This window comes from Eublepharis macularius, chromosome 11, assembly GCF_028583425.1.
Source record: "Eublepharis macularius isolate TG4126 chromosome 11, MPM_Emac_v1.0, whole genome shotgun sequence".
NCBI lineage: Eukaryota > Metazoa > Chordata > Lepidosauria > Squamata > Eublepharidae > Eublepharis > Eublepharis macularius.
In genome coordinates, this window is record NC_072800.1 from 8,870,940 (window position 1) to 8,892,556 (window position 21,617).

The 21,617-nt window shown below is 44.0% G+C and overlaps 1 protein-coding gene across 1 annotated transcript in view; it reads right to left on the bottom strand.

The window, feature by feature from the left end:
* TMEM245 (transmembrane protein 245) overlaps positions 1-21,617 on the bottom strand; it is a 79,113-nt gene that overhangs the window by 13,251 nt on the left and 44,245 nt on the right. Inside the window, exons 9-13 of the mRNA XM_054991071.1 lie at positions 18,963-19,053; positions 16,077-16,175; positions 15,323-15,454; positions 14,297-14,419; positions 3,156-3,301 (exon numbers count right to left, since the gene is read on the bottom strand). Of these exons, the coding sequence (XP_054847046.1) occupies positions 3,156-3,301; positions 14,297-14,419; positions 15,323-15,454; positions 16,077-16,175; positions 18,963-19,053 (591 nt within the window). The remainder of the gene's footprint in view (positions 1-3,155; positions 3,302-14,296; positions 14,420-15,322; positions 15,455-16,076; positions 16,176-18,962; positions 19,054-21,617) is intronic.

Here is a 21,617-nt window from a genome sequence, read left to right on the forward strand (position 1 = left end):
AATATCTACCAGATCAATAGATAAGGCTTTTTGGTCACCCACTTCAAGGCATTTCCTTGACCAACTTCATCGTACCTATTTCAAAAACTGAAACACTCATTTCTGCACCAGATACTTCCATTCTTGTGGCATGTAACGCGATGCTTCCATATACCTCTAAGTCCACAGAGCAAACTGTGAACGGAGGGCCATGCAGTCTCTCATACAGGCATGCCCACTACACCGTCATGCACATTTCCCATTTCATGTCAACATGCACACGTTACCCCTCTTTACAGCTCAGATTGATACATGTAAGAAACAAGGGGGAGGCTGTGGGACTGTGTGCAGCCTTCCCCTTTTCCACCACACCTGGCTTTGGTGTTTTGAATGGCTATTGTCGCTCAAGCTTAAACAACACCAAGTTTTCAAGTTTAGGAAGGGATCTGGTTTCATTTGAACCTAGTCCACGCAAAATGCTGAAATCAGACAGGGGCGGCAGAGCAGAGGAAATGGGCAAGGACAGAATGGGCATGGTTCCGTAATTGTGCCTCCCACTCCAATCTTTGTTTCAGGTCTAAGTCTGAGCCAGACTCCAATGAGACCACTTCTGTGCACACAACCTGTCTTTCTGCAGGCCCTTTGAGCTTTGTAGATGGGAACTGTGTACGTATGCACACGTGTGAACACACACACCTGTTCTAAACAAGTTTTATCTACCCATGAGAGTGGTTTTGGTATGACTTCGAGAGCCAGGTGATGTAGTGGTTAAAGTGCCAGACTAGGCTCTGGGAGACCCAGGTCTGAATGCCCGCACTGCCATGGAAGCCTGCTGGGTGACTTTGGACCAATCAGATGCTCAGCCTCATCTATTCTCAAGGGGTTGTTGTGAGGATAAAATGGAGGAGCAAACAATGTAGGCCGCTTGGGATTCTCACTGGCGAGTAAATAACAAAAAATAAAAAATTTACTAGGAAGGAATAACTACAAGCTCTAGGAAGCCGTGGAGCCTTCCTGCAACCATAGAGAAGACCAATCAACAACTCCTGTTCTGCTTCCATGACTGAGTTTCTTTCACCTCCATCCCTTTAGAGCCACTCTGACGTAGTGATTAAGAGTGATGGGACTCTAATCTGGAGAGCCGGGTTTGATTCTCCACTCCTCCTTTTGAAGCCGGCTGGGTGACCTTGGGTCAGTCACAGCTCTCATCCCTACCCACCTCACAGGGTGATTGTTGTGGGAATAACAACAACATACTTTGTAAACCGCTCTGAGTCAGTGTTAAGTTGTCCTGAAGGGTGGTATAAAAATCAAATGTTATTATTATTGTTATTACTATTTTCCAGGCAAATCCCATTAAGAGATAATTCCACATCAGACTGCCCAAGAAGCAACTGGACAAAGCAAGATTTATTCACAAGGGACAAGAGTATTAAGCTGAAGAGGAGGAGGGTGGAGGGTGGAAGAAGAATCTCAGTGCTCACGGTGGGGTGCTGAAACTGTCTGCCCAACTTCCCACCAGGCAAACAGTGCAAGGGGCTTTCCTTTATCCCACAACGCAATTCAATCTGAGAAGAATGTTTGGCATAGCCACTGACAATTGCTGTGTGCGCATTATTGCCCAATAGCTGAGAGTGGAACTTCCAGCTACAAGGCTGGTAATAAATTTTTAAAGATGCCCAAATGTAGACCAATATCTGTAAACCAAGACAATGGATGCAGCAAAGCCTTTTCAACTTCAAGATAAATGAAGGCATCCAATTTTGGATAGAACAGACAGTTGATAGGTGTTTGGATCCTGACACTACTCAAAGCTCAGTATTTCAGCACCAGAAAAATGTAAATTTACATAAGAATTTACAGGTGACCAGGAAATCTAAACATAAGCCACACCAGACCTATTAATGCTCCTCAGCATAAATTCGTGTACCAAAAACTGTAGGATTTGGTTTGTACAAGCAAATGAACATACGACGCTGGTTTTTGATCAAGTCAGACCATTGGTCCAGCCAGTCCTTTCTAAGCTCTGTCCTTGAGGTCCCTAACGGGAGGATGTCCAGCTACAGGGAGTTCTGGCTCCTACTCTTTCTTGCAAACGAGCTGAAACAGGTTGCAAAGCAGATGCTATCTCGAAATCAGTGACAAATAAGCTACTCATTATGTATAAGGCAGCAAGCATCAAACAACATTAACTGTGGACATTAATGAACCGTTTGGTCAAATCTGGTAATGACTGTAAAACTATCGTGTAGACTAGACATTCTCAGGAAAAATGCCCTTTTTGTCTTCTTCCCACTTGTCAAAAGTGCCCCCAATTTCTGTTCCCTTTGTAGCTAAAAATGGCACATCACAACATGATGCATTAGTTATGATTATAATATATTCCTTAGACTTTGTTAGACTCTTTCAAAGGAGAAATTCTATATATTAAGATGAGGCTTTATACAGTAAAATTATGACAAGGAGATACAGAATAGAATTTTGGAGAAGATATGCATTTTGGCATACAAATAGAGTAGGATATGACAGACACTGGTAAACTGCAGGATGGAGTATTCGGTTTTTATATAGCAGTTATCTGGACAGGAGTGAGCTAACCAGACCTCTGCAGCATCTTTTGCTTCCACACCGCCTCATATTCCTCTGCCTCTTGGGCCCTGCCTGCCCATCTTTTATCAACAATCTTTTCCTCCTCCAACTTCCAGTTAGTTTCCATCTTCCAATTAACCATCACTGTCTAAACCAGTTCTGTACAAGGTACCAAAGCTGCTGCTAACGTTAAGATCTCCTCTAGCAGATTACAAGATTTAGAACCACAGCCTCAACAGTATAGCTTTTAAAGGAAACATTTCTGGATCCTTGACACATGGGCTACTGTCCAGTGCACATAACTAGCATTATCACATGAAAGGGGTCACAAAAGGGAAGCAGGCAAGCCCCACGAGAGACTGATACTGTGTGTGTCCATGTGCTTCCTCTCAGACTAATCTGCAGCAAGGCACAGCATAGCCGCTGAACACCAAATCTGTACCGAGTCACAGACAGCCTGGTACGTTGTCTGACCTCTGACACTAAAGGGAATATCGATAGCTATGACCATTCAGAAGTTAAATACCCTCCCCTCACCCTACTAGGTAGAACAAGTTCCCACAAGTCATGAGAAAGCAACAAGGTACCTTATGGCCTCCTCCACAGACTGGCCCACTATATTTGAAGAAGGGCCAGGCTGCGACAAGGGAGTCAAGTTGATCACCCACTTCACTGGTTTGTAGTATTCGTCACTGGAGCTTAAAAGGTAGAACAGAGTGGTCAGGAAAATAACCTGCAAGGAAGAGAAAAATACCCTGAGGATGTAAACACCACAAATCCTCACAGAATAACACATGGATATCATTTAATATAAATAAAGAATATCATGCTGTCAGAAGTGACCCTATGCAGTGTGAGTCCTACTCAGAGAAAGCAAGTAGAGAAGTAAACTGAGAAAATTTCCATTTCAGTTTCAGATCTAGGGCTTCCAAATAAACTGCATTCCATTATTGGTTTGTTCCAGGAAGGCCATTGCCGGCTTAGATCTGTTTGTTCTTTTCTGTTGCCACGAGTTTCAGGCAATTGTCGAATGCATGGTTCTTTTCAAGGGCAGTTGAGGGATTGAGGCTCTGGGGCAGCTGTTTCTGCACTCAACGGTACCAAAATTGCACAGAACAAAGTCCTTCCTCCAAAAACTTGACCCGCTGAGTCTGAGCATGCACATAAAAATGGGGTTCGATGTTTACAGACCCCAAAGGCGGCTCAAGGAAAGGGATCAGGGTGCTGGGCAGCTGCATATGTACACATTGTTCAAGAGGGGGTTTAGGAAATGAGGCTTTATTCATGCTTAACCAAAACCTGCAAATTCATTATCAACCATTATTCCCCACCACCCCCAGTCCAAAAAACTACTGATCCAATGAGTTTCTTCTAAAGCATAAAACACACTCACAAAACAGTGAATGCCAAGGAAGGTAAGTATCAGCAGGTGCACACAATGGTGGGAAATGGAAGATTTGTATTCACTTACCGTGATGCTTCCTTTCTCTGTGGTCCGGGAGTGGGGTAGTCAGTCTTAACTCCTGGGGTAGCTCCTCCTCCTCTTGCGCAGGGTTGGATGAACTTGCGATCCTAGGGGGAGGGGCTCCCCTCTGCTGTTCAGTTTGTTTCCAAGCCCGGAACACCCCTCCATTTTCTTTGCCTGTCAGTGACTGAACTATACAACTAAAACACTAACACAACAACTGTGAACAAGGAACATACTAACTTAAACAGTTCTGCAATTCTCTCTCACACCCCTTTACTATGTTAATATAAGTAAGTCAGATTTCTCTCACTTTTTTTTTTAAACTGGGTGGGATTATGGACTGCCCCACTCCCGGACCACAGAGAAAGGAAGCTTCACAGTAAGTGAATACAAATCTTCTATTCTCCTGTGGTCCTGTGGAGTGGGGTAGTCAGTCTTAACTCCTGGGATATATCTCTAGCAGTGTACCCGGGGCAGGAGTCTATTATCTAGATTTACAGGATGTGTTGCAGCACACGTCTCCCGAAGGCTGCCTCCGCTGACGCCATCTGGTCTACCTTGTAATGCCTAGTAAAGGTATGTACCGACTTCCACGTAGCTGCTCTGCATATCCTGTAAGCAGCAGAAGTGGCTGCTCCCCTTAGAGAATGTGCTGTGATCGCAATGGGTAATTACTTTCTCAGTATATCCTAGTTCCTTTAATTGACTGTGCTCAACTTCCAGGCTGCGAGGTTTAATGATCCCGGATTTGGATGAAATATTCTGTCTTGAGTTAACAGATACATCCTGCATGGGATTTTCCATGGTTCCATCTGTGATAGTCTCCTTGGCTCCTGAAACCATGGTCTCCAGGGCCAGAAGGGTGCGACCATTATCACTTCTGCCTGCTGTTCTACTATTTTTTGTATTACTCTGTGCACAATCCTTAGTGGTGGGAAAGCATACAGGAGGCCCTTCGGCCATTCCTTGTTCAAAGCATCTGTCCCTAATGCTTGCTGCTCCTTTTGTCTGGAAAAGAACTCCAGAACTTGAGTGTTTTGCGCCCGTGCAAACAGATCCATCTTCGGTTTTCTGAATTTTTTGCATATCCGAGTGAAAACCTGAGTGTTCAGCCTCCACTCAGCTTGATCCACTAAGTTCCTGTTCAGCCAGTCTGTCAGACTGTTCTGTTATCCTGCTACATGTACGGCTTTCAAGGACTTCAGGTTCATCTCTGCCCAGAGGAAGATTTCCCTTGCCTCTTTGTTTAGAGCTTTGAACCTGTCACCTCCTTGCTTGTTTATGTAAGCTTTTGCCATCATCTTGTCTGTTTGAACAAGGACATGATGTCCCCTCAGGCAATCCTGTAGTTCCCATAGACCGTTCTTTATGGCTCTTCGTTCCAACAGGTTTGTGCTGAATGTCTTTTCCGTGTTGTTCCAAGACCCTTGTATCATTCTGTCCTACATGTGCGCTTCTCATCCAGTCAGACTTGCGTCCGTAGTCATAACTAACCTCTTTGGCTCTCTGAGTGGTGTTCCTTCCATCTCCTTGGACAAGGTGGCCGGTCTCTCCACTACCTTGTTCCAGCTCTGCGTTATGGCCTTTTGATATGGACGGAGAAACTGTGTGGAACCTTGACCACTAACAGTTTCGCCAATAGCATCACGTCCACTTGTCTCTCCCTCTGTACTGACAGTACCGTAGCCACAACCTTCTGCTGCCTCTCTAGAGACACAAAAGCTCTGTCCTTGATTGTGTCGACAATCACTCCCAGGTGAGTAATCCTTTGCATTGGTGTCAATGTACTTTTCAGTTTGTTGATGACAAACCCGTGTTTCTCCAGACAGTCTATCATCACCCTCACTGCTTCCTGAGCCAACTGTAGGGACGGGGCTTTGATAAGGATATCGTCCAAGTACTGAGATAGGGCTATCCCTTGGGTTCTGAGAAATGCTATTAAGGTCACCAGCACTTTGGTGAACACTCTAGGAGACGACTTCAGATCGAATGGCAGGGCTCTGTACTGGTAGTGTTCCCCATTGTAAGCAAAGCGACAGTATTTCCTGTGAGTCTCTCTTATGGGGATGTGCAGATAGGCCTCCGATAGATCTATGGAGGCTAGGAAGTATCCTTTCTGAATGGCCTGGGTAGTGGATTTCATTATTTCCAACTTGAACCTGCGTGACTTTATGTGACGATTCAACCATTTTAGATCCAGTATGGCTCTGACATCCCCATTCTTCTTCGAAACGATGAAGAACACCGAGTACACTCTGTTTCCGATGTTGCAATAGTATCGGTTCTATGGCCTTTATCTTTAATAGATGTTGAATGGCTTCCTTCACCTTGATATGTTTCTGCTGAAAAGGATTCCTTGGTAAGTGTATGAATCGCCTTTGCGGAATCTTGTCGAACTCCAAAGAATAGTCCTTGGATACTATGTCCAGCACCCATTTGTCCAAAACTGTTTGATTCCATTGATTGAAGAAATTCTGCAGCCGCCCTCCAATCTGCGTGACTGTTTGTTGATAGTCATGCTTGATTTCCCTTCTTTTGGCCCTTTGCTTGTGCGACCGATTTTCCAAAGGTGAAGGATCTATTTTCATTCCTCTGTCTGGATTGCCAACAGCTCCTGAAGGTCCTGTCAGACCCCAGTCTTGGAGTTCTCTTGCTATCCCAAAAAGAATGCCTGTCTTTGTACTTTGATTCTCTTTTCCTTGAGGGCAGAATGTTTTTCTTTTTGGTGTCTTCCACCAGATACCTGTCCAAGGCCTCTCCGAACAATTTGTTCCCAGTGAAAGGTATTGCCGCTACACTATTAGGTGCTTGAGGGTCCACATCCCAGTTCCTTAGCCAGTGACATTGAAACCCATGGCCCTGGAAGACATTTGAAATGAATCTAAAGTGGCATCTGCTGCAAAGGCCGCAGCAAAAGCTACCTTTTAAACTTTGTTTTTAATCTCCTTGGGGATCTCACTTCCTCCTGCTGCCAGGTCTGAGGCCCAAGTGTATGCTGCCCTGGCAAACAATGATCCTGTGGCCGAGGCTCTCAGAGATGCTGACAATGCTTCATAATTTCTGTGCAGAGCCTGTTCTATTTTTTTATCTGATGCGTCCTTTGGCATGCCCTCTGCATCCATAAGGCGGGATTGACAATGTAGCTAGGATAGAAAGTGGGTCATCCACAATGGGTAGTTTGATCTTTTTTGCTGAATCAGGCATCAAGGAATAGAACTTTTTGAATACAGATTGATACACCGTAGGGTTAGCAGGATTATCCCATTCTGCTTTGAGGATGCTGAGAAAACCAGCCGGAAGGCATCAAGGAATAGAACTTGTTGAATACAGATTGATACACCGTAGGGTTAGCAGGATTATCCCATTCTGCTTTGAGGATGCTGAGAAAACCAGCCGGAAGGCATCAAGGAATAGAACTTGCTGAATACAGATTGATACACCGTAGGGTTAACAGGATTATCCCATTCTGCTTTGAGGATGCTGTGAAAACCAGCCAGAAGGCATCAAGGAATAGGACTTGTTGAACACAGATTGATACACCATAGGGTTAGCAGGATTATCCCATTCTGCTTTGAGGATGCTGTGAAAACCAGTCGGAAGAGGCACCCCAGATTGCTTGGGCCCCATTTTTGGCAGTGCCCTTTCCAAGCCTTGGGGTACAACTGTTTTGAATCTTGGGACTCTGTAGCTGTCTGAGAGATCTCCAGGGTTCTTAGAGTCTTGACCAGAGGTTTATTGTATACCTCTTGAGGAAAAACCCTAGCCTGCATTTGGCCTACCCTCTTCCTCTTTTGAAAGCTCTCCTTCCTTGCTTTCTGAGGATTGGTCAGGGAGATCTGAGCCCAATAGGGACTCCTCTGACACACTGGAATCTCCTTCTAGCCATTTCTCTACCCTTTTCTTTTTTGATTTAGTAAGGGCAGGGGATTTTGCCTGCCTTTTCCTCTCTGAGCAGGCTGGCCTTGACCTCTCCTTACTGGGGGGGTATAGCCTGTTTCCTAAGGTCATTCACCTCCCCTTCCAGCCCTTTCTTAATTTCTGACCTTATCCATGCCAGAATGTTGGCCTTTGCTTCTTGGCCAAAAAAGTCAGGCTCTGCAGTGTCCAGGCTCTCCTCTCGTACCGAGTGTGAGGATAACGGTGAGCTTGGGGACTCCATGCCACTAAGGGTTGCTTCCATGGGCTTGCACTCTGATGTGCCAGCTTTCGCCGCCATTCCTGCCAAAACCTCTCCCGCCTAAAAATGAAAGTACGGAGGTGCAGGGTTACACTAAAACCAGCGGTTTCCACTAGCCTGCTTCCCTGGGTTACTCCCTCTAAGCTCGTTGTAGTTAGAGACAGCTTCCCCTCCAACCCTTCCATTCGACAGGATCTTACTACACTAAGGTGTTCCGGCACTCACTCTGGGGCTCTTGCCGCTTTTTTGCTGCCAAATGCAGCCACCACTTGTTCCTGTGGCAGCTGCACCATCCCTGGTGTTTTAGTGCCAAAATGCGGCCGCTTCTCATCTCTGCGGCTGCCAGGTTGCCCCTGGAACTTTGTTGCAGCCCCTGCAGAAGCTGGGTCCTAGTGTGCTAGGAAAAACGTCAGCTCTGCTGCTTGCACGTGCGGCCCAATTCTTCCCTCTGTGCTGATGCAGCAGCTGCTTTTCCTGAATGGCTTTCAGGTGGTGGGGGCGGGGGGAGGAACAAGTCCTTCCTTTTCCCCTGTGAGCCAAGCACCACTTGGTGGTCAAATATTCACCTGTTACCCAAATAGGAAGTTTCCTAATTAGTTGGGGGAATTAGCTTAAAGGAGACAAGTGAGAGGGGGTAACTGGGATTCTCCGCCTATATTTATGGGGATTATTCCCTTAAGAGAACTCTCAAAATGAACCAACCAGGTGTTCAATCGGAAAGTTTTTTTTATTAAAAGAGAAAAGGGCAAACATACAAACACACACAGCACACATACAAGGCTAGCTAAGAGAAAACAAGGGAGGAAAGGGGGAGAAAGCAGTTACCAGTATTGAAGGTGTCCATGGAGGCAGCTGCAAAACAACCAGCGTTTCACAGAGAAGATGCCCAAACAAATTTGGGGGCATGTGGACGGATCCAAGAACACATACACACTACCAGCGGCTAGGGAGCCCAGATATAGAACAAAATGATCCCTCGGTCAAGCTGATGCCTTTGCACCCAAAACAGTAACTTGAAAAGTTTTCCAGAGGGTGGATAATAACCTGGGAGAGGCTTCCTGTGATGGTCTATAGGTGTAAATGGCGCTTAATGACCCTTTGAGTACTGGATGGGAAAAGCTACCAGGTTTGCTGAATAGCGTTAGATGGTACTTAAGGTAAATTTGGAGGGAAAGTAAGGCAGGGTGTGGATGAGATTAGCTAGGAGCTTGCTGGGAGTCTCATTGTCCTACATTACACATCTCTTCAGGGCAAGGAGGAGGTCTTTAGTCAGCCAGCCACTCTGACTATCCTTTCTGAACTATTTTTCCAGGCTTCTACCTGGCTGGGACCCATGTTGTGCCAGGTAGTGCCTTCCACTTATGCTATCTGCGGGAGGGGATTTATGATTTCATATCTTTAAACTGCTCCTCAGTAGCAGAAAGGGTCTGACTGCTAATGCAGCTGCCTCCTGCTGCAGACTTATTGCAGGAGATATGAAACTTGAGAGGGGCTAAAGCTTTTAAGGTACTTCTCTGCTGGGGGTTCCTTCTCAGTGTTTCTGCAATTCTGCTGATTGCCCCACTGTATGTTGTGATATCAGGGGCTGGTAGTAACTGTGTTTGGGTGGAGCTTTTTTTGCAAACTACAAAGATTGGAATAATTTTTCTTCTGGTCTTTTGGGGGAAGTAGTGGCTTGGGGCAGTAGATGTATTCACAGCTCCAGTCTCTACTGATCTTTTAAGTTTCTCCACTCTCTCTAATCTGAGATTAAATCATGGGAGAAGATACACAGTTGCACCTACTCCACCCTATCAGTATAGTGACAGAAAAAAGGGGGAAATAAATGGGAATATCTTCTTCCATGCCTCACATTCCAACAATTAGAGGTCTCTCTCTCTCTCTCTCTCTCTCTCTCTCACACACACACACACACACACACACACAGCTTGCAGGTGGACTAAATGTTCTAGTGAAGCCCAGTGCCTCAAGAGCATTCCTGGGCTCCAGACAAAGGTTTGGAAAAAATTGGGGGGGGGTGAGGGCCATCCTCTGCTTTCCATGAACAAAACCAAAGATCCTCCACCCTCTCCTCCCTTTCAAATCTGACTCTCATTATTGAGGACACCTGTCCGTCTGCACTCTATCCCATTTGGGTATGGTGTGAAACAATATATTATGGCCCTGCCATTAAGTCAAGAGGAACAGATCAAGGGTCCAATCAATACAAAGGATGATGGTATGTAAAACTGTATGGTATGTAAAACTCTTTGGCCAAAAAATATAACATTAAGAACTGCCAAAGAACCGCATGCGCTCAGGGGCAGCAACAAGGTACAGGTCTCTCTCCCCCACTCCCTATCAGGGACAGTCAGTCACTGTGAGGAAAAGTGATGCTGCGAGGAGTGAAAGTGGCGTGTTCAATCAACCAAACTGATAAAAGCCCCAGGAGATTCAATCATAGCCCTTCTGGGCACCCTCTCTCTTTCGGAAAAAATGGCAAACTTGTTCCCCAATGAAACTTCAGCCAGTTCTCAGTTCCCACCTAAACATCGACCAATGTAGTTTTCTGTTCATATTTCTGCAAGCAGAAGCAGGATTTTTATTTAATACTGTCGTTGCACTGTGCTGATAGAAGCACTCTCTTGTTGGACATTCCCTCACTACCACAGCGCTGCTATAGCTTTGCAAACCAGTTTCTCATTCTAATATGTACCCGCCAATACTCATTTTCTTCAGGCTCCATTGTTAGTATGAGTAGTATACTTGAGGAAAAACTTGGTGGGTCAATGGTTTAGAGGGTGGACTGTATTCTGTGTGGTTTTTGTGCCGTTAAGTGGAAAAACAGCTGCCCAAAGGTCTTGTTTACCCAATTCCTCTTGAAAAAAACACCATACATCAGCACATGTGCGCCTTGCAGGCGCAAGGGCAATGAAATGTATGATTTAAAAAATGGACTTGATCCCAACTGGCAACGGCCCACCCAAGACAAACCAAATAATGGTACATAATTTATATGGAAAATCTGGATTCCAAACTCTAACAAAATGGTTCTCAGTGCTCATCTTCAGTTCAAATGTTTCAGTGTGCTTGAAATAACAGAATCTGTATTTTCAGATTTATATGCGATGTAGTTTTCAACAAGCCAGATTTGTCCAGTGAATATTTGTTCAAAGACAGGCAGGTCAACCTGCTGCTAATTGCGCCCTCCTAGGCAGAATGATATCCTTCTAAATCTACTGAAGTCAGTGGGCTTATAAGGGTATAATTCTGTTTTGGACTGCACTGTAACACAGGCATAAAACTGTTTATTGTCATTTTATGAATCTTTGCTGTTAAGGGGCACTACAAATTACAGCATGTATACTGCAGAGACTTCTTAAAAGCTTCAGGATAAAATATGTTTTATGAGTTGTGGAGTACATGAATGGTGGGAGGGGATATTCTCCTCTTCTCCATATGCACTCCTATTCTTCAGACAAAACACAGATAAATCAACAAGATTGTTTTTGCCTTATTATAGAGGTCCAAGCTTTAAAAAATATTTTAGTACATACATTTCTCTCACAGTCTGAATTCATTTCCCACATTTCCCTAATCAAGTTCTTAACCAGAAAAACATCCCCCCACACAGCAAAACTAAATCTAAGATAAATAGTCTTCTAGTTAATGCCAGCATTTTGCAACCCCCCCCCCCCCCCGCCACAAGCCAGCTCAGTATCCAAGGTCAGGGGGGCCTGCAGGCCTCAGGGCCCTGTTCCACCTGCTGCCTTTCTCACAAGTATACCAGCTGTCATAACACAAAGCTGAAACGGGAAGAAGTCATCTCACACTTCACTAATATCACCATTTTTGGACTCTGTTCAGCTGTCACATGAGCCTGTAGCTTATTTTAGCTATGGCTGGTTTGTGGAATTGGGATTCAGCTCTCCAAGAATAATTCAAATCTGGGTTTGCTCCAACAAAACACCGGTTTTCATCGCCTTTACTCTGCAGAGACCGGGCTGCTATTCCGGCATGATTTGCAGCCCCCAACAAAGCAAAGGCTTTGTTCCACCAGCGAATGTTTTTACACTGCCTGGTGAAATTGCCAGGGAAAAGTTAAATGCTTGCCTCAGGCAGGTGATACACGCACCTTCCTCAGACACCCATGAAGGTCTACTCTCTTTGTATTAACTGCTCCCCCACCCCCCAAACCAAGGAAAGTGACTTTCCCACAACAGACTAACTGTATCCCATACAGGTGCACTCAACCAAACACCCAAGGGCCCAACAATCACATCCCCCCCCCAACACACACACTGTATATTCTCAGAATTGGCTACCTATTCCACTCAGACATCCCCACCGATATGCTTATGCTTGGTTCCTTACTGGAAAAGACCACGGTGCTTGCTATTGTCATCCTCCATTCCCCCTGAAGTTTCCCTCATTTCTTGGAAGTTTTTGTTTTCTTCTCACATGCAGGCATTACCTATTGTTCATATTCCTACAGCATACACCCAAGTGGATGCTCACCAGGTGAACCTCCCCCACCCCAAGGCACAGGGACTGTACAGCACCGTTTCACCTATCTTGGTTCATTCAGCAAACATACTGGTATATTTCAGTCTATGGAGGTGTCATAGCTGACTTTTGGCAAGAGACTAGCAGAGCTGGTTGGTCATTTCTTGCCTGTGCAATCCTGGTCTTTATTGCAGATCTTCCATCCAATCACTAACCAAGACCAATCCTGCTTAGTTTCTGAGATCTGACAAGATCAGGCTCACCTGGGCTATTCAGGTCAGGGCATATTTCAATCTATAAACTGCACGCAAATGATGTTCTGAAATACCTGGAATGGGCTAATACAGATCTGTTGGATATAAAAAGGGGGAGACAGACTTTGGAACAGGACACAGACCTTCTGGGGAGGAGGCGTTAGACAGAAGCAGACTTCCGGGGCCTCAGGAGACATGGGCATAGTGGTCCTAGACACACTGGCCAATGGGTTCACGGGCAGCCTTTCCTTCTTGTGAGGTAATGGATGAGTGGGGTGGGGGTGGGGTTGCTGCCTGTTCAAGATGTGTTGGCTACCTTGGCTCCATCAGCAGCAGAGGCTGCAAAAACCCGGCAGAAAGAGCATCTTTATGCTGGACACATAGGATGGGCCCAGTGACCAGTGGATTTATGGAAGCCTGTATAACATACCTTAAATAAACAACTCCTACTAAAGAATATGTCAGATGCTCCCTGTGTATCTGCCATGTATGTATATTGCACTCTGCGTTGTATCTGGGCTTCTGAGAATGTGTGGAGGAATATTTGTGTAGCTGTCTAACTGTGTAGCTGTGAATCGCTTATCTTGCAGGTGGCTACTTTCACTTTCTCAGCTGGCATGGGGAAGGGTCCTTGAAGTGCCGGTCAGAGCCGTATCTCCCTGAAACATGGAATGAGCTCATCCTCCTCTTCCCCTCCCCCCTACCCCATCCATCCTTCTAGGTCCTGCATGCCTAAATTCTAATGGTCCTTATCCCAGGGCGGGAACCTCACCCTATAACTAACATTGCTTTCCCCCTTTTCGTCACTTCTGCCAATGCTGTAGTCTGAGTGCACTGATACTGATGGATCTCTAATAAAGAAACATTAACTGGACTCTTGGAGTGTCTACAGTGAAGTATCTGGTGATCTAAATGGCAGGGCCTGACAGAGTAAAATGTTGGTGACCAAACCTACACATATATTGTCGAAGGCTTTCACGGCTGGAGAACGATGGTTGTTGTGGATTTTCCGGGCTGTACTGCCGTAGTCTTGGCACTGTAGTTCCTGACGTTTCGCCAGCAGCTGTGGCTGGCATCTTCAGAGGTGTAGCACCGAAAGACAGAGATCTCTCAGTGTCAAACAGTGTTAACAAACAGTGTTTGACACTGAGAGATCTCTGTCTTTCGGTGCTACACCTCTGAAGATGCCAGTCACAGCTGCTGGCGAAACGTCAGGAACTACAATGCCAAGACCACGGCGATACAGCCCAGAAAATCCACAACAACCAAATCTACACATACTCCATGAAAAAATGATGCTTGACAGAAATGTACCACATAAACAAAATAAAGAACCGTGCTTACCAGAGAAAGCACAAAATTAAGAAGAGCAGTGCCACTGTAGAAGAGGATAGTTACTAAAGTTGTAACGGTGGTAAAAAGGAGGCTCACGTTATGACTCATAACGATCCAGAGGGATTCCAAGATCTGGAAAAGAACAAAGTGGAATGCATAAAGACATCAGCTTGGCAAAACTGTTAATACACAGAGTGACTGAAGTACACAACACTTCATCCTTATAAGGAGAACGAGTTCCTTGTTAGCATCAGCACCTGCAGTACGGCATGCCAAGGAAGTCACACTCATTTCTTTATATTGCAAAACACAAACTGACTCAAAATACACAGAAACAATGTTACAGGGAAAATATAAAAGCAGCTTATACCCTGCAAATCTTGTTGGTCTTTAAGGCACTACTAAACTCAAATGTTGCTCTCCTAAAAGTTTCGTACTTCAGCCCATGCAAAAAAGACAGAAGTTCGGGGCAGACAGGAGTTACTCACCTGGACAAACTATATGCAACAGTGACTTCCTAAAAGACTAGCAAAACCAAATATATAGGCTGAGGGCTGGATCTGGGCTAAATTTTCTATCACCTGAATAGTACTTTCTTGCCTTCCCCCACCGACTACATCAGTGCCATGATCTCCACAAAATGTTGATGCTGAGGGATAGGAGACCCTGCAGAACACGGTAAGTAGGGTCCACAGCGGGAAGGGAACCAGTGAAAAGTATCAATTTAGTCTGTATCCAACCTTGGCACTAATACCAAATGGCAGGGAACACATACAGGTTGTTGCAATATATATACACCAGCATACACAGACTGCAGAATGAAACATATCTCAATGTTTCCAAAAACCTCATTGCCTGATCCTGGCAAGTGCTGGGCCAACAGCTACATCATTAGGATATGACACAGAAGCTGACATGGGGAAAGACTTGTGTTAAGAACAATTATGGAAAGTGTAGCTTCTGTGAGGGAACTGAAAAAGTTATTTTATGGAAAGAAGCATTTTCTCTGTTTCACAATTAAAAACTTTTACATACCGAAAGAAATGTCTCAATGTTTTCATGAACAAAGGAGGCTACGTCTTGCCAATCTAGAATCTCCCCCGGCCAGCTGTTCTGACGGCTTAAATGATGCTTGTGCCCTTTGTGTCTTCCTGAATGTGTCACATTCTGCCAAACAAAAAAGACTGAACTTTAAACAACATATGCGTAAGAATACGTAAGGGACAATCCCACCCCCAAACTAATGAATATATATTAGTGATGTAAGTTCCTTTCCTAGGGGCTCTTTCACCTGCTATGGCTTCTGGAGGCAAATGGATCTTTTTCAAGATTTCACACACCTTAATGATAAGATGCTACCCTCCTGCTGTTAATGAAGCCTTAATCCAGGTTTTTAAAAACCTGCTTTATTTACTTCACAGGGTTTTTTTTAAACCTATTTTGTTCTGTTTTGTTATTGTCGCTCTTTAAGTGTGCGAAACCTTTTAAAAACACCATTTGCCTTCAGAAGCCAAAACAGGTTAAAGAGCTCCTATGAAAAGGGCTGAACAACGCTTTAGAGCTGTTCAGGTCCTGATTTGCTCCCTGAATTCTACACAGGGTGGAATAGGAATCGCCCTTGAACTCAGGCCAATCCCTCCATCAACTCTCCTCATGCAGGTACAAGGTAATCAGGAACCTGGAGCTCCATCTGTATTTGAATATGAGAACCTCCTAAAACTGATGGACAACAGCTTCTGAAATTATCATTCACGAACCAATACACTGCCAACATGCCCAAGATACTTACTTTCACAAACCAAGAGTGATATAGTCTGTCCCAGAGCTCCAAAACTTGCTTCTCAATCACAGCAGTGTTGTTCACTTTTTCTCCTAATATTTTATGAAGCTGAAAGAGACGAAAGGAAGAGCTGAAAGGCAGCTGTTTTCAGTATTCAACATGGATTTGTGGTTGCCAAGTACAGAAAAGGCCATCTTGGATGGACGCAGACGTTACTCTACTCCTTCCCTTCACCCTTCTTCCTGCAAACAATATTTAAAAAACCCATGGAAGCCTATATTTTCAGTGACCTGGCTGGCTAAACTTCTGAGGAGTGATTAATAATTCTCTTTCACCCTTAATCCCTGAAGTACTGAGATGTTATAATTGTGGCTAGTAGATATTCCCACAGGGAACAGTGAACATGATCACTTTTCCTGTAAGCATTTTGATTTCTGACTAAACCAGATTGCAGAAGTCATGCGAATTTTTAAAATTTACTTCAGTTACCCTCTATCCTTCTCCCTAATGCGGACCCAAAGCGGTTTACATCATTCTCCTTTCCCCCATTTTATCTCCACAACAATGCTGTGAGGAACGTTAAGCTGAAAGGAGAACAAGGTAAGCCACTTTGGGTCCCCACTGGGGAAAGGCAGAGTATAAATAAAATAAATAAATGACTTCCCATTTGGGGTCAAAATCATTTGCCTGGCCCAAGGTCACCCAAGGAGTGGAGATTCAAACCTGCGTCTCTCAGATCCTTGTCTGACACTCTCTCCACTACATCGCCATGGATCTGAAGATGACTGGGCCCTTAAGATCCACCTTGCACAGAGGTATCATATTGCTATTAGTCCAACAGACGGGGTGAGATCACCTCCTCTGCCCGTTTTACTTGATAAGCAGAAACCCTTAAAATTCAGACCTCTTTGAGAATTGAGCCCTGCTTGCCGTCCTGCTAGCCAGGGAGATGCAACAGAACCATACTTCGCCTAAGGTCTAATTACGGCAGTTCATTAACTACTGGAACTGGGAACTTTGATCAAGCAGCAGCGTAACCTTCTTTAGCATGATCAAGGGCAACCAAAACAAAAATTAGAGAACTGTTCTCAAGTTTCTTCTTCCTCACTGCTTAAGCCTTCATGTGTGCCTGAGTCCTGCCTTGCTGTGGGAAACATGCATACAGCCTTATACTATGAGGTAAAATTTAGCCACTGAGGGACCGCAAGAGAAGTTGCCTCAGGATTCAGGAAGTGAACTATAGCCAGAGTGATTACTTTTGCTGCCCTCAAACTGCCTCCCCCCATTAAAAAGTGTGATCAGTGCCCATTACACTCATCTATGTGCTTCCAGCTACCACCTTGAGCGCACCACACAATCCATGGTCTACAGACAAGCACTGTGCTACACCTGCATTTGCTCCAATTCCCTGTACAGGAACGCACATCTGAATGATGTACAATGTGCAGTCTTGGGATTACAATACCCAATCAATGAAGAGGCTGACAAAGTCAGACTTGGTACTCAAAGAGTTTAACACAGGCCCCAAAGAGGTAACAAGGGAACGATACCACTTGTCACCTGCAGCTCCCTGCTCAAACTAGTCCAAGGCACCACCAGTGATCCATAGACCATTTCTAGACAATACTCTCTCTCTCTCTCTCTCAAGGACATGAGTGCCACACCTCCCCTTGTTCACAAAAAGCCCTCCCCCAAAGCCAATTCCTTACCAATAGCAATGGACCAGTAAGAGAGAGAAACCCAGGGATAAGGCCCTGCAACAAACTCAGATGCCACCTGCGTACCCATATCCATTCAAGCAACACTAGCTGAGGGCCGAATAATAACAGTTCTGTCATCTTGGGTTCACAAACTTGCTCATCCTTCAACATAATATAAACAATGTCTTCTTCTCTTTACGTCAGACATGCAAAAGAATAAATGAATATAAATCTGACATTAACATGGCAACATCCAGAAAAAGCACACTACCATCATGTAGTTTTTGCATTTCATGCCCTTTGAACCTGCCAAGTACAACCTTTTTCCTTCATATCCTCATACATACATGTCCGCTTAGTGAGGCCCCACTACTCACATTTCACCAAGTCCACCAAAACCTATGCTGGAATAAAACCTTATTAATCTTTAAAGTGCCACAAGGCTCTTGTTTATTTTTGCTTCAATAGACATGGTGTCAGGCTATGGATGACAGGATATGGTAGACAGGTCCCTGTACCGCTGCAACAAGAAGTCCAAGCTCTTGGTTAAATGGTTTTATTCAGAATTCCAATCTTTTCCATATATATGTCCACAGAATTACTCAGAGGCAAGAAAGCATCTAAGTCGTACATGTTTCCTTGATAGGAATAGGAACCTGAAGAAAGTACAGCTCTAAATACTCAATCATTTCCCCCCTCCCACTTAGACCACTGGTTTGCGCGGGAAAAGGTCTGGGAACTTCTTCTGGAGTTTGTACATCAGCCTAGACAGGACAAAGAGGCATAAGAGTCAACGGCAGCATTTTGTACAAGGTCACTTCTGTGAGCCTCAAAGAAAAAATGGTAAGACAGCTGAGTTCTCAGGCTGCTAGAGGGAGAAACGAAAGTGATGGTTAGAGCATTTGCAAAATGAAATCAAGGCACAGCATCAGCAATGGCATGGATGTAGGGGTACAGACATGACACATGGCTACCTTACTTTCCTAAGAATATTAAACTTAGGCCATAAACTAAATAACTAATAATGATGCAACGTTCTTTTCTGTCCAATGGGTGCAGAAAGTTTGCAAACTGTTCATCACCAGTTCTATTGACATTAAGTGAGCACGGAAAGAGATTTTCTCTCTGTATTGACATTTCCGTAGAATATTCCAGATACACCAGGATCATTACTATAGGATCATCACAACCTTACCTTGTGCGTTATCCATTCTCGACCATATTGATAGACATTATTGGCAGCAGAATTCAGAGCCTTCTGAATAACCTGAGCTTCAGGAAGCCAGCTGGTAAAAAAAAAAAGCCAACTGTGTTATCAGATGCTTCATGCCATAGTACATAAATATATACATCATGTGTTCTAGCTATAGTAGCCTTACACAGATCACCATGAACCAAGAGTAACTTGGCTTTGTTTCTGCAAGAATTACTCAAAAAGTAAGGTAAATTCACTGCACTATAAATGCAATTAGGGGGTTGAGTATTAAAAAGGATACCCTTATCTTCTTTCATTTTAGAAAGGACAAGAACTCTGGGAATATCAACCAGTTTGGGAATCTGTAAGTTCTCCTCCAAGCTTTTATACTTTTAGTTCTGTTCCCAGAGATGTAAAGGCTGGGGGTGGGGGGTGGGGGGGAGGAAGAAACTCCCCACCCCACCAGATTTTTCCCCTTTATTTTTCCTATGGAAACAATAAATACATACAGCACATTTTCAATTATAAATTTATTGCTTAAATGTAACTTATTTTTGCCCACAGTTAATCTGTTATAATACTCGAATGAAGAGTTTCATGTTTTCAGTACTATAAAGTTTAACTCAGTATCAAAACATGCTGCTAGTCATATTGTGCGTATATAAGATTGCTTCTGGATAAACAACACACTTAATTTTGTTTACTACAAGGTTTGTGTTTTCTCCTTTTTTCAGACACCTAAAAAAAGGATGTGTGTTAAGGTAGCACAGGATGTGACAGTTCATAGCTTTCTTTAGCATTGCTTGTAGAAGACAAAGGCATTCACGCTTTTAAACTTCATAAATATAAACAGATAGTGGGGTGGATCCAGCTAGCTTTTCTGCTGGTGAAAAAGGAAGGAGGGGTTTCCTTTGCTTGCAAAAAAGGTTATGTTGGAGATCATGGGATCTGCATGTAAAAAAGGCAGGTAAGTTGGGACTTAAGTCAGGCTGAGAACCGGGTGACCCAAGGGGCCTGTGCGCCAACCACAACCCTCAGTATGCTCTAAGGAAATGATAAACATGTTTTTACAATAACACTTATCCACTGGAATGAGACAATTAAAACCTAGTTGCCTTCCAGGAAGGGGTTGGGAGGGATAGGTAGATGACAACCATTCGATCTGGGAAAGGAAACTGAATCCCACTTTCAATTTAACTATTTAGCTATTAGACTGACAAGTTATCTTAATGGATTATTACTCGTTTCCTCTTTTGTGGACTAAAGTCTTTTGGTCCAGACATTGGCAGTAATTTGTCAAGAGTCGGCTTGTACAAACTTTTGCCGAAATTTTAAATGGGAAGAAGAATGTGTGAAAGTCTGTATGGTAAAATAGGCTAAACATTTTGGGTAGAATATACAAATGGACCAGTGGGCAAGTATGTGGGTAAAGGAGTTCCACACGTAAAGAAATTTTTACAAAATGATGTATGGGTGGTATATGTCTCCTAATAAATTAGCAAAAATGAGTAAAGGTATATTAAACAAATGTTGGAAATGTAAGCAATATGAAAGAACATTTTATCATCTTTGGTGGACTTGTCTTAACAAGGAAAAAACCAAATTACATTACTTTGGAATTGGGGTCAAAATAACCCCAACTTACAACCCTCCCCCAAATGGAAACCTGATAGCTCTCTCAATCATGGCATTAGCTACTAAGAAAAGAACATTAGGCCACAAGAATAACTTTCTTCAGCAATGCAGGACAAAGAAATGTAAAATCTGGAATCAGGGTCAAAAATACCCCTCTTTGAAAACATCAAATCCTCACAGAAATGTAAATGGGGTAAAATTGACCCCCGCCATTTTAAAAGCACAAGACAGTTTATTTTAAAGAAAGCAATCATTTTTAACTGTTATACTGAAACTGCCACCACGTGTGACTTGCCCGCCATTGCCACCATATGGCCAGTCCTCAGGCTAAATCTGTTGGAGCCTTACAATTAAGAGCTCTTCCTGAATAAGGCTATAGGTTATCTAAAGTTCCAGGCTGAATGGCTCCTTCAAGTCTGGAAAATGTGAAGAGATTCAAAGGATGCCTGCAAATAGGGGGCTAGAATGATCCCATTTCCCAAAACTGCAATACAGTTCAATAGATCCAGAGGAGTTAGCCGTGTTAGTCTGTAGTAGCAAAATCAAAAAGAGTCCAGTAGCACCTTTAAGACTAACCAATTTTATTATAGCATAAGCTTTCGAGAATCAAGTTCTCTTCGTCAGATGCCTGATCAAAACTGGGCAGATACAGAAGAGGAGGGGGAAAGAGAGAGAAAAAAGGGGAGGGGGCATAAATCACAAGAAGGCAGAATGCAATTAGCATGGAGGCTATCAAAACATTCCTTTGCTTGGAAATGTAAACATTTCCTTTTGGTGTGCAGTCAGTTTGTAGCAGTGAAGGTATCCAATTCCTATGTAGTATAAGCCTTCGATGACCACAGCTCTCCCTGCCAGCTGCATCTGACAAAGAGAACTGTGGTCCCCGAAAGCCCACACCAGGCGTCACTGGGCTCCCCCAGATCACGCCTCTGTAAAGAGAATCTGTTACCTGTGGTAATGTGATAACCATTCATAGTCTCTATTCAGTCCCCGCTTGACAGAGTCAAATTTGCATATGAA